This window comes from Melitaea cinxia, chromosome 2 (assembly GCF_905220565.1).
Source record: "Melitaea cinxia chromosome 2, ilMelCinx1.1, whole genome shotgun sequence".
NCBI classification, from domain to species: Eukaryota; Metazoa; Arthropoda; class Insecta; order Lepidoptera; family Nymphalidae; genus Melitaea; species Melitaea cinxia.
This window is the reverse complement of record NC_059395.1, coordinates 17,050,632-17,067,389: the sequence shown is the minus strand read 5'-3', so window position 1 is coordinate 17,067,389 and position 16,758 is coordinate 17,050,632. Positions and strand designations below refer to the sequence as shown.

General features: G+C 34.0%; 1 protein-coding gene across 1 annotated transcript in view; it reads right to left on the bottom strand.

Moving 5' to 3' along the window:
* Window positions 1-2,549: 2,549 nt before the first annotated feature.
* Window positions 2,550-16,758, bottom strand: part of LOC123666066 (nuclear hormone receptor FTZ-F1 beta) — a 45,024-nt gene continuing 30,815 nt past the window's right edge. Inside the window, exons 2-17 of the mRNA XM_045600276.1 lie at window positions 16,058-16,527; window positions 14,871-14,986; window positions 13,885-14,014; window positions 13,396-13,580; window positions 12,775-12,943; window positions 12,323-12,455; window positions 11,383-11,521; window positions 10,474-10,607; window positions 10,023-10,234; window positions 8,516-8,652; window positions 7,122-7,202; window positions 6,306-6,530; window positions 5,567-5,703; window positions 5,095-5,210; window positions 3,432-3,586; window positions 2,550-3,065 (exon numbers count right to left, since the gene is read on the bottom strand). Coding sequence (XP_045456232.1) covers window positions 2,958-3,065; window positions 3,432-3,586; window positions 5,095-5,210; window positions 5,567-5,703; window positions 6,306-6,530; window positions 7,122-7,202; window positions 8,516-8,652; window positions 10,023-10,234; window positions 10,474-10,607; window positions 11,383-11,521; window positions 12,323-12,455; window positions 12,775-12,943; window positions 13,396-13,580; window positions 13,885-14,014; window positions 14,871-14,986; window positions 16,058-16,154 — 2,274 coding nt within the window. The 5' untranslated portion in view covers window positions 16,155-16,527 and the 3' untranslated portion in view covers window positions 2,550-2,957. The remainder of the gene's footprint in view (window positions 3,066-3,431; window positions 3,587-5,094; window positions 5,211-5,566; window positions 5,704-6,305; window positions 6,531-7,121; window positions 7,203-8,515; window positions 8,653-10,022; window positions 10,235-10,473; window positions 10,608-11,382; window positions 11,522-12,322; window positions 12,456-12,774; window positions 12,944-13,395; window positions 13,581-13,884; window positions 14,015-14,870; window positions 14,987-16,057; window positions 16,528-16,758) is intronic.

The following is a 16,758-nucleotide window of genomic DNA, read 5'->3' as shown; positions in this document are numbered from 1 at the left end:
GTTCGATAACAACCTTTTACACAATTAAGCCTTTTAACTTCACACATGTACACATTACTGTTCATATACAAAAAGTATGGGAGATGCAACGCTTCAAATTTATGAAGAATAAACGAGCTTTAGTCATATTGAAATAACTCATAATTAAATTACAAGAAAATTTCAGTACATTTTTTTAATTGCATCCATCCCATATTTCCGTACATTTTACAAACATTAATCACATTTTGCGATAAGAAACCAACTGAATTACATATATAAATCTCAAACTTGATCTAAACTAAAGGCTACTGCACATTAGAGATTTTTTATATGCCGAAACGTTAATGAAATTTTTAACTCCGATTTTAAGCTACACTTGATTAAAGAAGCTATTATAAATTATCTGACATAAATTTGTTATTTAAATGTATATGGTCGTAGATTTACAAGTTATTTCTCACTTTGGAAGGCATATTAAAACCTGCAATGTTCAGTAACTATAAAGTAGCGTTCATGTGGCACATTGTTTTCAAAACATTTTACTATAATAACTTATATTATATGAGCTCAATTTTTACAACTAAAACGTAAATCGAAGTACTTGTGCCCTTAGGATACAATTTTTATTAACAACTATTATTTCTATTAAATTGGCTTGCATTGTATTTCTTTTATTTATAAAATTAAAGATATATCCATAGTTTGTTGATATGGTATATGATAATATATTATTTTATAATGAGCCCTGTTCCTAAATACATTTAGAAATATAATAAATAACTATAAGTTTAATTTGAATTTTGTTATTGCATCTTCCAATCATTTTTTTTTGTGTATCTTAGACAGATATCAAATTGTTGCAATTCAATCATTTTTAATCTGTAACTTATTCTACAACAGATTTTAATCTATGTTACAATTACACTACGATATTTTACTACTATCCTTATTCAATACATTAAAATAATATTTTCATTGAAAACTATTGCAACTAACGAAAGATATGCTTTAAGCAATTTAATTCTAGAAATAAAATAGGCAGTGAACCACTGGTTTCGATAGCTGTCGTTTAGCAGCTTATTAAAAAAATCAAAAACAAAGCATAAAATATAAAAAATAAAAATAAAAATCTTTTTTTAATTCAATGAAAATTTTCTATGCCATATATGCACAAACAGAAAAAAAATTAAACGTTCATTATATACAATTTTAAAATTAAAGACGGAAATATATATTTGTTTTATACCCATAAAGGGCCTGTTGCGTCTATCTAGATAAAATATACTCATTAAAACAGAGCTATTTGAAAGTTTCACCTCCTCTCCTTATACTACTATAAACATTATAATAATTATTTATTAAGTAACTTAAACGAAATGGCAATGATTACATTGGGCAATATTTTGCCTGTCTAAAGTTATAACTTAACCAAAATATATACAGATATTGAAAGTAATGTTATAAAAATATACTGATAAATTGCGCTCTGTATAGGGCGTAATAAGGTCCTAAACTGTATCTTTACTGTTTACAGTATTTGAATAAAGTTTAATTATGTTTAATACACTTACGCGGTTTTCAAATCACCAATTATTGTTTATTTCATTTATTAATTTTTTAGACTTACTACATATTTTTTGTAAGTTATTGTGTATTAGTATAGTCTATTAATATATGAATATATAGTATATAGTAAAGTAATTCGTTACGAATTACTTTAACCGTTGGTAAATCAAATTTATATACATAGAACGCTGTACCACGACTTACGTCAATTTGACATACGCAATAAAGCTCGGCACACAGATAGACGTGAATCATTAGCGCTTTAAGCAGTGGCGTAACGTGGTTTTTTAGTCGCAGACCGCGCTCAAGATCCGTGCCAGTAATTATACCACCTACCGTAAGTTCATACTAAATTGAAAATCGATCTCTTTTTTTTTCAGAATTTAAAATATACAAAAGTAGCGTATTTACGAGAACACGCACACAAATAAGTCAAGATGAGTTAAATGTGTTCTAAAACTTTGAAGGTTTTAGACATATTTTGTACTTGTAGCAGCATCAGAATTAATAATGTTATAATCGATGCTATATTTGTACAAATATGAAATTATATTTTTATATTATATTTTTTGGTTAAGCTTAACTCTTAGGTGCACTAAAATTATTAAACACCTTTCATCAAAAAATACATATGCTAAAGACAGTCAATATCGAGTAAAACATTACAAAAATTACAGTCATATTTCACTTTTAGTAAGTATCAATGTCAAATCCTTTTATTTGTTATTTATATTTACACAATTAACTTTTAACCATACATAGGTTACCGAAAGGCTTTTGACCGCGTAATAATACACAGAATATACTAAGATGGCAAGTATTTACCTATGAATAATCGTTCTACAAATTATTTGTTTAGTATGAGTTTTTATAGAAATAAAAACTATATCAAAAATAGTATTAGAGGAAATGTACTGTCGCTAAAAAATGTAAGGATATTTTATTAAAAGGAGAAATATTAACCGAAATTTAAAAAAAAAAATGTCTACCAACGACATAGATAAGCATAACTCAGTCATTTATTGTTCCCTTGGCCTTATTCTTAGAATATTCTAATTAAATATGGCAGTGTTGATTTTTGATATCATTCAATTTAACTTACTGATAAAGATAGTTGCGGAGTATTAGAGGAGTTTGAGAGCAAATATATATTAAAAAATAAATGCAATATAATATCCGTGTTTACAAAAATACAATGTTAATACAAAATATACTTATTGTAACAAGCGATTATTTTATGTTCATGGAAGCAGTCTTCGATTCAACGCCAAAATATACTTTGGTGTTAATTTTAAAAGGCCATATATCACTATATCACTTCAGTGTTAACTGTCTTTCTTGAGAAGTAATATTTATAAAAGTAATAACGCTTATAGCATTTAACGTTTACTTGAGCAAGTTTTCTGAGGTCAGTGATCGCCTCTCAACAGTTCCATAAGAAGATTGAAGCTTGGACCTTCGCCGTCTTTGCCTTTGTTGGCTGGATTTAACATCTCCTTTCCGACTTGCATGAAAAACTGTAACAAAAATTTAGTTGTAACTCCAAGCCTAAGTTTTTTTGCTGAATGATAAGAACACATTCGTTTAATTCTTTCATCCACCAACTAAAAATATCTGTCACGTGACTGGAAATTAAAATTCACTTTAGGTACCTATCACATTTGTATGAATAGTAGACTCTTAATTTTAATCCATTATTAACATTTAGGAGAACATTTTAACATACATTTTGAATCATTCAATTTTACCGCCATAACCAAATTGGCTTCAGTGACTTATTTTTAAAGTTTTAAAACACAGCCAATATAACTTAAATAATTAAATACATATTTACGTATTTTATTTCGTATTTTAAAACAAAGTACGAAAAACACATTTATTACCTGACAGGTCCGCTGCAACTCCGGTATACGAAGCAACAGTTCGCCGAACTTGGCGGGAGTATCGGGCGAGTGCGTCGCGGTGTACGCTTGCAGCGCTGCAAGCGCTTTCTCTTGGGACGCTCGCACTTTCTCCGCTTCACGCAATTCCGGCGCATCTGAACAAAATATTCATAAACTTAATAAAAACTAGACTAGATATATATAAACATTTTTTTTTGTGTTATATTTTAGTGAAGCTGTAGCCGTACACATCATTTAAGATAATTATTTAATTATTTAAAGCCATTAAACCAATCAATCAATTATAATAATAATAATTCAATTAATCGATAATATAATTAAAATGACAGTTTTTCTCTGTAGTGAACTTAATGATATCTATCATTAAAATAAGTAGCGAAAAGCGAGATAAAGTATAAAAAAACTAATTATCATTGTGTCATTATGGTCATTATATTAATCAATTTAATCACTTTGCTGATGACAGAAAAATTAATCAACCTCTTTGTCATATTGATTGTCATTGTAGATATAGTCCGGTCATTATAGAATAAAAAGATATCGAGATTGGATTTTTTTTGAAATATTGCATTTTAGTAAACTTTTTGAAACGTAAGACAGAAAATCAAAGTGATACCGTACATAGGTATCGGCAAGAATATTGAGCGCTCGGCCACAGTGTGGGGATCGCTTTGTGCACTGTGCAGAGGTCGCAAGTAAAACATAGTTTTAGTTAGTACAAAAACAAAAAAATAATAATAAGCATTTTGTATTAATTAAATATCTATTAACGGTTCCGCCTGTAACATCTCACAGCTGGGCATAAGCCTTTTTGTCCACGTAGGAGAAGAATTCAGCTTAATCCATCACGCTGCTCTACTGCGGTTTGGTAGATATGTTCCCTACTGTAAGTAACGACTGCTATCAGGTATTTATGATAACAACCGGGACCGACGGATTAACGTGCTCTCCCAGGCACGGTCAGAAGATCCACAAGGACAAACCGGACAGAAATATTTGTACAAATGTAAAATATCCATTCCGAGCTTCACGCGCCACTACACAACCACTTCAGCCTATCACAGTCCACTGTTGAACATAGGCCTCCCTAAGTTCGCGCCAAAAATGGCCCGAAGTCATGTGTGTTGCCCATAGTCACCAAGCTGGGCAGGCGGGTTGGTGACCGCAGGGCTGACTTTGTCGCACCGAAGACGCTGCTGCCTGTCTTTGGCCTGTGTAATTGAAAGCCAGCAGTTGGATGGTTATCCCGCCATCGGTCGGCTTAATAAGTTCCAAGGTGGTAGTAGAACTGTGTTATCCCTTAAGCGTCTCTTAGGACACCCACGGAAACAGAGGAGTGGCTATATTGTGGCACCACTACACAAGAGCGGTTGTTAAATATCTATAACTATATTCATTAAGTTATGAATGCCATTAGTATTGACGGTAACAATTTCATCATAAGTAAAGTCATAAAGTGCATAAAAGAATGATTTTTTTATTGAGGTAAATGTTTAGTGATATAGCAACGAGAAAGGTACCAATCGTTAAAGACCCGTGAGTTACAGTTTTGGGACAAAGAGCGACTGGAAGTCAGTAAAGTCAGCTAAATTTAAAAAATATTGTATAGAAACAAAAAAACATTTTTACTAAATGTAAGTACCTGAAGTGAGTAGTACGATAACTTTAAGCGCGACGTACTCGTACCGGTCCACTCGTAGCCTTCTCAAATGATCCGTGAAACTCAACATTCGTTCGATACATGGCGTCAGACCATATCTGGAACAAAAATATATTATGTATTAACAACTAAATTTTACGGAAAAACATATCAATCTGTACATTTGTTCTATGAAAAACAAAAAGTAAAATATGGATTTAAAAACAAAGATTGAAAATCCTTACTAGTATGCGCTAAATAAAAAATAGTAATGTCGGGAAATTAATTTTTTTTTTTGTGAAAAAACCATCCATTCGCTTCAATATAAGATGATTCAAAAAGATGAAACTGATTAAGTATTTGATAACAATTTATTATAAAGAATGTAACGATAACGATTTGGGTTCTGTTTCCTTTGCCGGAAACTTCTTGAAATTATACAAACTTTTTGAAAATATAACCATAGAGAACTAACTTGGCGCTCTGGTGCAGAGTGATGCCCCGGCCGCCGCCCACGCGCACCTCGCCCGGCGTGCTGACGCCGCGGTAGCAGCACGACAGCACCAGCAGCTCGCACCAGCTGTTGATCAGCAGGCAGATCTGGTCGTCGATCTGAGGACCAAAATACAAATATAATATATAGACGACATTGTATGAAAGATTATTATAATAAAAACATATATTTTCGGTTAAAAATTTGGGTTGGATAAGGTCGGCGATGCGCTTGCAAGCTACGGTAATCGCCATCAGGTGATACGTACGCTTGTTTGCCGATCTAGGTGTAGATAAAAAAGGTTGGTTTTAAAGGTATTATAACACCAGAATCTACTTTTGCAAATAAATGGTATTAATTGTTGGATGAAGGTTTATCAATAGTGTGTAAGATGTTATTGTAACTATATTAATTGTATGTATATTAATAGGCCAAAAGCTATTTATTAAAAAAAATGTTGGCTATCTCGCTCTCACTTTTTTAGTGGCATTATATGGGTAAATCTACAGTTTTTGTTTATAGTTTTATATTAGTTTTAAATGAATTTTACAAGTAATTATATGGCTTTAGATGTCTATAGGCTGTTTTATTTATGTGGAACTAAAACCTGACTAGAGCCTTATTGTAGCCGTATTTGACTGACCTTCTTATACATAGCCTAGAAATAGCATATAGTGTTTATGGTTTAATTAATTGCGTAATGATATAACGAGAAACTCACCGAGATATTCTTAAAAAGAGGCAAACTCTTGCACCATTTGACGATCTTATATAGCCTATGGTCAGCGATGTTGCACAAGTCCGCAAGGAAGTCGGCGCTAGAGTTCTGGGCTGTGATACCGCTTGCTGCCAGCAACGGATTAGCGGACGGACTGCCCGTAGATTTACTCATTCGACTGAGCTCCGACTCATTGTATTGCCATAAGTGTTCTACGTCCATTATTTCCTGAAAGTTTTTGCTTTTAAGTATTCGCTTCAGCCTGTAATATCCCACTACTGGGCATAGGCCTCTTTCCCCATGTAGGAGAAGGATCAGAGCTTAATCCACCACGATGCTCCAATGCGGGTTGGCGGATATATTCCCTACTATGAGTAACGATCGCTATCAGGTGTACATGATAACAACCGGGACCGACGGCTTAACGTGCTCTCCGAGGCACGGTGGGGAGACACACAAGGACTGCACAAATACCCAGACCACCACCAGTTTTAAGTATTATTAGTTCATAATTATGTTGGAAATATTTTTATAACACAGATAAGTATGTCATTTCCAAAACACGGAATATAATAAAACCAAAAGTTAATACGTAAATCCCAAATTATGCTTATTTTTTATGTAGGTAGCCATTTCGATTGTCTAATATAATAACACTAATTTTAATAAGATCTTTTCTGGTAGCAAGGTAATATAATATTTAGTTAATTAAGCAGAATTACATTAATTGTGACAACAAATAAATTAAGATTTAAAAAGAATTGTCATGTGCCGTTTTTAATTAATTTTATGTGGATAAATCTATAAATTATAGTATACCTGTAATAATGGCGGTATGTCGGGAGTGAGTCGGCTGTTGCTCGATTCTCCTCGACTATTGTACGACACTGGGCCATTTACCTGAAATAATAACATACTATTTAAAAAACTGATAACGTGAATATAATATTCGGATTCGACGCATTTTTACCAGCTGTAGTAAACTGATACAGAAAATGATTAATAATAATTACGTTATGATAATCCATAAACATACTATTTAAAAATGTATACATATATGATTTACATGGTTATCGGCACGGATCTCTGACCTTCAACTTAACTTCAAATATTTTATGGACACAGATAATAGATACTGAATGACTACTAAATGGATTTTATTTAATGAAACAACTTTTTTCGGATTTTATCGCGGTTTATTATTATCTTTTGATTCCCGACGTTTCGGATACTTTACAGCAACCATGGTCACGGGGGGACTGAGGTGTCAGACGTCCCAACGTTACAAAGTTATTCGAAACTACCCGACATACATCAATATCTTATATAGTCCTATCTACGCAGAATGTGCTAATTGAGTCTTTAATCTGTGGTGAATTATGCTTGGTTTTTGATTTAATTATATTAATAATGGGGTCCCAAGCAGGTGGTAATTGCCAGCCATCTTCTCTATTGAAATTTGGATGTTTTTTAATTTCAATAGCCTCACGGATCATCCTTGGTTGAAATCGGTGTTCTTTTCCAACCAAGGATGATCCGTGAGGCTATTGAAATTAAAAAACATCCAAATTTCAATAGAGAAGATGGCTGGCAATTACCACCTGCTTGGGACCCCATTATTAATATAATTAAATCAAAAACCAAGCATAATTCACCACAGATTAAAGACTCAATTAGCACATTCTGCGTAGATAGGACTATATAAGATATTGATGTATGTCGGGTAGTTTCGAATAACTTTGTAACGTTGGGACGTCTGACACCTCAGTCCCCCCGTGACCATGGTTGCTGTAAAGTATCCGAAACGTCGGGAATCAAAAGATAATAATAAACCGCGATAAAATCCGAAAAAAGTTGTTTCATTAAATGAGTAAAATTCGCGTAAACATTAGAAAACAATATGGATTTTATTTGTTTATTTTTGTACTGCACAAATCTATTTTTGGTTACGACCTCTGCACGATGCGCAAAGCGATCCCCACTCCGTCGCCGAACGCTCCATATCCGTGCCGATTACGTACAATAATTCATCATCATCATCATCATTACAGCCTATACAGTCCATTGCTTGACATAGGCCTCCACAAGTTTACGCCAAAAATAACGTGAACTCATGTGTTTTGCCCATAGTCACCACGCTGGGCAGGCGGGTTGGTGACCGATACAATACAATACACAATAATTGACGGAGTTAAATGCCGAGCGGTACTCACGCAAGTGAGGCTGGAGGCGTGGCGCAGTGTGGCGGGCGCGTGCGCGGACAGCAGCGAGCCGGTGGACGCGGCGCCCGACAGCGAGTACGAGCACTGGTACGTGGAGCGGCCGCCGCGCGTGCGGTCCTCGCGGATCGCTGCCCGGAAGTGTTCATTTATATATCATCTTATTTTATTCTCTACACTAGTTTGACACTTCTCAAACACATATGATGCTTGGGATAAAAACAAATGCTATTGGTGTATTTTATGACTTATCAAAGGCATTTGATTGCGTGGACCACGGGATTTTATTACGTAAACTTGAGTATTACGGCGTTAATGGTAAAGCTCTTAATCAAATTGATTCATATATATCTAATAGAATTCAACACGTATCAATAATAAATATACGAAACGAAGTCTTTTGGATTTGTGCTAAAAATGGGCGTTTCACAGGGGTCGATTCTAGGTCCGTTTCTTTTTTTAATATATATAAATGATCTGCCATTTTATGTTAATTATATTTGTGATATAGTGCTATTTGCAGATGACACATCTCTTATATTTAAAGTTGATAGGAAAAAGGTAAATTATGATGACGTGAACACTTCTTTATCGCGAATTCAATATTGGTTTAAAATAAACAACTTGGTTTTGAACGTCAAAAAAACCAAGTGTATTGTGTTTTCGTTACCTAATGTCAAGCATCCAAATTATAATTTAATAATAAATAACCTATTGCCTATTTGAATAAAGCTGTTTTTGATTTTTGATTTTATTCAAGTTAAACATCATTACTTGGGGAGTAAGCTGGTGAATGCGAGACGAGATCTGTCACGAAAAGCGTGATCGGGCGAGACGAATTGAAGTTGAGAGGGAGATATGATAGTGAAGTTAGAAAGAGAGAGAGTTACGTTTCGTGTATTACTGTGGGGGCGACTAAAGAAGTTTTACTTCAGTCGTGTGGTCTATTGGACACACTCGTTTTTTTTTTAATATTTATCATATGAAAATCTTAATTCATTTTTTATTTTTGAAGAGGCAAATATACTGGAAAATATAGCCAATACAGTATGTATTACATAAAATAAAATAAAAATTAACAGTACAGTATGAACAATTTGCAATTTTTTTTTTTATATTTCATACATTTATGGTCTTATTAACAAACTAATAAATTTGGTGTTTTAAATAGCATTATTATTATAATTATATTATTATTTAGTTATTACTATTACTATTAATTTACTTTTACTACTTTACCAGAGGATTTATCCTTTTTTACGGTTCCGAACAACACAACACAAAGATAAAGGCCTAAACCGACAAATATCTTTTTATGGCATCATGCAAATGTTTGTCAACAATCATGTATATATTTGGATAGCCATTGCATTCGCGATTATGGATTTAATTTAGAAAATATTTGTATAACTCTGGGCACATTTGTTATAATCTAAAACCCAAAGATAAACAAACGTCTTTGCCCAATGTTGTGGCTGTTAATTGTAAAAAATATAATTACCTTCAAGTTTCATTCCACATCCCAAGCACTTGTCGAATCTGCAAGCGGGACATTTCTTCCTAGTGGCAACAGTAACTGGGCAGTTTCCCCCTCTGAGGCACATGTAGTTCTTACGGTTTTGTACGGTCCGTTTAAAGAAACCCTTGCAAGATTCGCACGAAAATATTCCGTAATGAAAACCGCTTATCTTATCTCCGCAAATTGGACACGGGCTGTAAAAAAAAAACAATTTCTAGTAAAAAAAGAAAAATTGGAACTTAATCTAACTGACATGTATATAAGGTACTCTTTCGCGTAAAATATTCTGAATTCATTGCGATGTTATTGGTTGCATACCAAAGTATGTAAGAACCAAAATTACACTCTCTGCCTTTTTCTCTTTCTTGCTCATTAATTTCCCTAATATCTACAGCCCATCATAAAAAAAATAATAAACTCTACTCTAACATACCTATTAATTAATTGTTGTCTGCTGATACCCTGATGATGATGAAGGCGGTCATCAGTGGTGTCGGTGTCTTCATCGTGCGCTGGCGACGCAGGGAAGACAGTTGGTTCTCGATAAACAACGTGAGGATGACGACCCTAAAACAATGATTAGTGATTAATTAATGTTTTTGACCCATTTTGGGCGCCAAAGATGTACTTTTAAAATAAATTAAAACGTTTGAAAATTTAATTAAAGCAACCATTGTGTTTCTTATTTTGTTAAGTGTATTTCAATATAATTTATTTAAACTAGTAGATATCACGCAAGGCACCATTCAATAAAAAAATTGTTCAAATTATACAACGTCTAATAAATCGATGAACACCGGCGGCATACACGAAAAAGGATGACTCATTGTATGGTTACGCTCAGTTGAAGAGAGATGGATGAGGCATCTATCTCTCTTCCACTCGAGTGGCCTATACTTACAGACAACCAGTTTTTTAAGACAATTTCTAAATTCTATACATATAATTTAAAATATAATATAAATAAACGGATAATTTAAACAGTTTCCACATTTTTTGAATATCATATCAAAAATTGACCGCTCCAGCGGGGTTCGAACCCGCGTCTCCGACTGACCGTGTCGACGCTCTAGCCAATTAAGCTATGGAACGATGTACCCGCTAGATCGAAATTTTTGATATGATGATTTTTATATTCGGTTTAAGCGAACCGTGGCGCCGTCTATAGTGAGCTCTTTACAGAAACCCGTAACTATTCAAAGTTTCATATTATAATGAAAATCTTTGACAGGAGACGACACCATGCTATTTTTAATGTCTACGATTATATTTTTGTGTTACCCACACATTAGGAATCGTAAACATTTTTTGAATATCATATCATAGTTTCCACATTATTTACCTGAACTGGTGAATGGGTGGGCGAGAACTCTGAGCTATAGGAGTAGCAGGAGGAGTGTGAGGCGTCGCTGTTATTACGTGAAAGAGACGGCGTGTAATGACGAGAAGGACGGGGGCTGGCTGATGGGCTACTGTATACGCTGGGAACAATAAACAAGAGGATATAATAATAATTATATTCTACATACGACCGCTCTGGTGTAATGGTGCGTGTGCCGTGTCGGCGGCGCCTTAACACAGACGGTCGTGGCTTCGATTCCCGCTCGGAGTAACAAGGAGAAACAAGAAAAAGTGCAAAAGGCGGCCTTATAGCATAAAGCACTTTCTAATAATCTTATAATCTGTGTAAACTAACGTTAAATATTACTATCATTAATTATTTTATTTTTAAATAAAACCTTTTATTTGAGTATTTTAAATCGTCACCTTAGATTTATTACTAAAGCTACAGATATGTCTGAATATATAAAAGAAATATTCATTACTAGCTACCAGGACAGACTTTGCTCTGTCAAAAATTCATAGTAAAAATCAATTTTTGTTCAATATTTTTTTTTCGTATTTAAACTTCCCGCAGGCCTTAAGGAACATACAAAAAATAAATTTGCCGAAATGGTCGAGCCATTCTCGAGTTATGTGCTTCGAAACATTCCTTTTTATTTATATAGATAAAGATAATAATAATGACAAAATTAAAAGTGGCTATGGGATATTTGTTCCGTAAAAAATTTAAACTTTAAACGTCAATCACATCAAAATGATCTTAATATGTAGTAAAATTGTATCAAGGATCATTCTGTGAATGGAATATTTTTAAAGGAATAATTGTTACACATTGTATGATTGTGATGCATGTATTAAAAACAATTCAAAATAACCTAAAGGAAAGTAAAGTACGGAAAAATCCTAGTCTAATAAGTAATATTCTTATATAAACTTACCTATGCGTGTACATAGAATGTACGGCGGAATCTGTACTGGCACTAGATTGTACTCTAGGCAGTCTTCCTAGAAGAGGTGATCCGTGGAGCCCAAGCAACTTGTCCATACCTACTGTCGGCTCGCATTTTAACTCTGGAAAGAAAACATAACAAATTCCTAAAAGATTCAAAAATTTTCAAAGGGTAAAACTATGATGTTTCATTTTGTGACAATAGTGAGACCGAGACAGAAGATGCTCAAAATTAAATTGGTTTTGGGAATTGTTATAAAAAATGTGTGACTAACTGTAAGACAAATATTTTTAAACCGAATGGGAAATTGGAACGACATAAATGTGTGTAATTCTAAAAATATTAAACAAACAGTCTAAAATCCGTTAATTAAAAAAATAACTTATACTTTAACAAAAATCAATGCAAAAATATCTTTAGAATGGGAAGTATAAGCTTACCGGATAATTGGGTTTCCTTCTTAATAGTCAAGTTCTGAACTTCTACGGCGGGATTCTGTATAAGCGGCGACGTGTCGTACTGGTCGGATAAAGTTGACTTAGCACTGCTTTGCGGCGATGATGGCCGCCTCGGAAGAGACATTGACGCGTTATCCGTTAGCACCGATATCTGTAATTAAGTTCACCATAAAGATAATTAAACTTAATTATACTTCATTGAGCATTACACTAATATTATATTTTGAATTGGTGGTATAACTATTTACCATTTCAAACCACGATTACAAAGACGACACCAAACGAAAAACACAAAATATAAAGTTGCATATTTTTCTGAAAACCATTTAGTAATCTTGATCATTTTACGATAATTTATCAATTTTCGTACCGCATTTTAAGTGAATAATTTTGATATTTAAATTAGACCAATGTGCGTATAGGGAGGGCACTAATAAGTTTGTCAGGGCAACCTATGTTTAGGTATCTATGTTTTGTATATTTGTATTCGTATTTTTGTGGCATTTTTACATTTTGCAGCCCCGGGATACGATTCTAATCCTATTTGAGTCGTTGAGTATAAGGTGTCTTATTTATAAGTACTAAACATTTTGGTATACTCACCCTATTCATACTGAGACTCCGCTGATGTGATTGCAGGGGAACAGAATATTTAAGATCCAAAACTCGTTGGTCGTCCAAACTTTGGAACGATTCCGTTTTCAGTGGTTCAGTCTTAATTGTCACGTTACGGAGAGTGTCAATGGAATCCCGTGAGGACTGCAGATCAAGGGAGCTGCTATTTTCATCTGAAATAACGAATTTTATGATTAATCAGCAATTTCCGATCTTTTCCGATCCCGAAGAAATAGAAAGATAAAAAGTTTTCCATAACCTAAATGAGATAAATATTTTCAAAATTCCATTCACTTAAGGTATCAATAGTAAAAAAAAATGTTATTTCGTCATAACTTGTATGGCAATGGCTCTCGCTCACTTTCGCTCATTGCTATTGTAATGAATGAACTTTATAGTTCTTGATCTTATCCTTTGTAATACTCAAGTTTTTCCTCTTTATAATAATATTAGTACAGACGACATAGTTATGCTTACCATTGTTGACACTAGTATCGATAACCATTTCGGAGTCGGACAGTTCACCCTCCCAAGACATAGGCCTTTCTTGTTCTGCATTCTCGTACTGCCCACTTGACGAACGTTTCTTTTTGTTTCTCATGTTTACCTGGAAGTTATTACAACATATAGACAAGAAAAAAAACAATTAATAGCACAAACGAGGAAATTATTTATTTTTTAAAAAAATTAGGTGATAAGTATATATTTATTTATTTTTTATTTATTTAAAATACAAAGAATATTAGCATTCAACAAATCATTGTTGATTTATCCGTACACCGGCATTTGACATCGTACGCTCACAATATCTATACAAATAAATAAAATTGGAGTGTCTGTTTGTAACATTAAAATAACCGGTACACCAAAGCAAACTTTTTTACAATTTTTGTCTGTCTGTCTGTTTGTTCCGACTAACCTCTGAAACGGCTGGACCGATTTTGACGGGACTTTCACTGGCAGATAGCTGATGTAATAAGGAGTAACTTAGGCCACTTTTATTTTAGAAATTTATTAATTTTATAAATCTGCGAACTGAATAATATTTTTTTTTAATTCCACGCGGACCAAGTCGCGGGCACAGCTAGTCAAAAATAAGACAATAGCATAATTATAACAACTTAAAAGTAAGAATACGATCAACATTTTTACACAACTATAAACTCATGCACGACGACAATTTCATATTAATTGTGATTAAAGTTCCAATAAAGGCTATCGCTGGTTCAATCTCAATTATACCGCTATTATTGATAATTAAACTTGGTAGGAAAAGCTCCAAGTCTGCGTCTAGATAAGAAAAGGAACAGTACATAAAAAATAATTTTGCTTCGGTTCAAGAAGGGTTAAAATGACATTTTCGCAAAGACAAATAACATCAATCCATTGTTCAGCCCATTACATTTTTTATAAAACCTTTCATTACACTCCTTTGGACGTTACTTATCCAAACTTATTATTACCTCATACTGATGTTGTGTGAAGTCTATTTTGGAAATTTCAGCGTCAGTGGAGTCCTCGTCGTGAGGTTCTGAAGACACGCTGATACGTACACCGCTGGAGCTATATGAAAACTGACCTGCAGTACAAACAAACAAATACTATATTTTCAACTACATCGGGTTCACAATTTAGTTATTTTCCAAATTAACAACGCTTTAGCCTGTCATATCCTGCTGCTAACTGCTGGGCATAGGCCTCTTTCCCCATGTGGGTGAAGGGTCACAGGTTAATCCACCACGCTGCTTCAATGCAGGTTGGCGGATGTTACCTACTATAAGTAAAGATCGCTATCAGGTGTACATGATAACAACCGGGACCGACGACTTAACGTGCTCTCCGAGGCACGGTGAAGAGGAAGGATTGCACAAACACCGAGACCACGGCAAACGTCTGTATGGCCAATACAAATGTTTGTCATGTGCGGGGATTGAACCCGCAACCACCGGCGAAACAGCCACAAACCAGTGCTGTGACCTTTGCGTTGCGTTGACCTCCAACCAAATAAACCCAACTAAATAAATAGAATAATAATAATATAAGTTTAATAATGTTTATCACAATTTTAATAATAAAAGAAACGTAATGGTGTCAATTCATTTTAAAAAAGCTGTAAATAAAGTTTACTGTCTTTAACCTAAGCTCGATAGTATAGGTAAACGAAATATAGTGAGTTCACTGCGCTCGACTTTAATAAAAAAATACATGATATCTAATAACATACACTTATATATCGCATAAACAAACACTTGAATTTTAATATTAAATATTGGTATTTCGTTTTAGTAACAAAACAATATTTGTTTGCAAACATATAAAGTACTTTGGGACCTCCCTTACGTGAAATTGATGCTAAAAATATTTCATACTTTCTCCCTTTTTTTTAAATTCTTTTTTGAACTAAATGATTATGAGATTTATTTTAGCGGGCAAAATGAATACTTGAAATATTTTTTTTAAATATCTGTAATATTTTGTATTTTTTGAAGTTGAGATGAGATATTATTCACCCTCGATTTAAATTAGATTTGGTGAGATTTCAGTGGAAACCCCCCCCCCCCCCCTTCTGAGCTCACCTCATTAATGGATGGGATGTCCCCAAAGCAAAGCACAAAAAAAACGTTCTTTTTTATAAAAAGCTAATTCTTACCGTTGCTTGTTTCTGGACCGGACATGCTGATAGTTGTGACGGAGACATGCCCCCCCTCCACCTTCACTGCTTCTTCGCTAGACATCGCGGTGTTCATAACCACGGCTATCACAACTCTAGCATTACCCGCTACACTCGATAGTTTTTTCACCTCACTACACTATAGAGCACCATGTGCAAACAATTGTCTATGTAAAAAACTTCCAAAAATACTCATTCGAAAATATTTTAACTATGCCTCTCTTTTCGCATTATTTATTATAGACAAATATTTATATTTTATTATTTAATCATCTTGCATCGCTGCTTGTTTTTAAGGCATCCGTGGGAATCAGTCTTGAGATGTCCCGCTGGGATACGGAATTATATTCACATAGTCTTGGTCCTTCGGAGTTGTAAAATAAGCGTAGCCAGGGCACTCGTTTCGTCTGATAACGTCTTAAAGGTCTAGACAACACCATCTTGTTAATCTATAAGAAAAAACAATTCAATATAAATAAAACGAACCCAAATAATAATTATAATATTACAATTCAGTACTAGGTATACGTTTTTGTTTAGAGTACTTAAACTGAAAATCATTTCAACGGAACGTAACGCGTTCGACGGAGTTCATTCGATTCAGAGTCGGTATAAAGCTGTCGTTACAAAACTTAGTGTTTGTGTACACGTACGCGACGATACGCATAGGGCCGTCATGT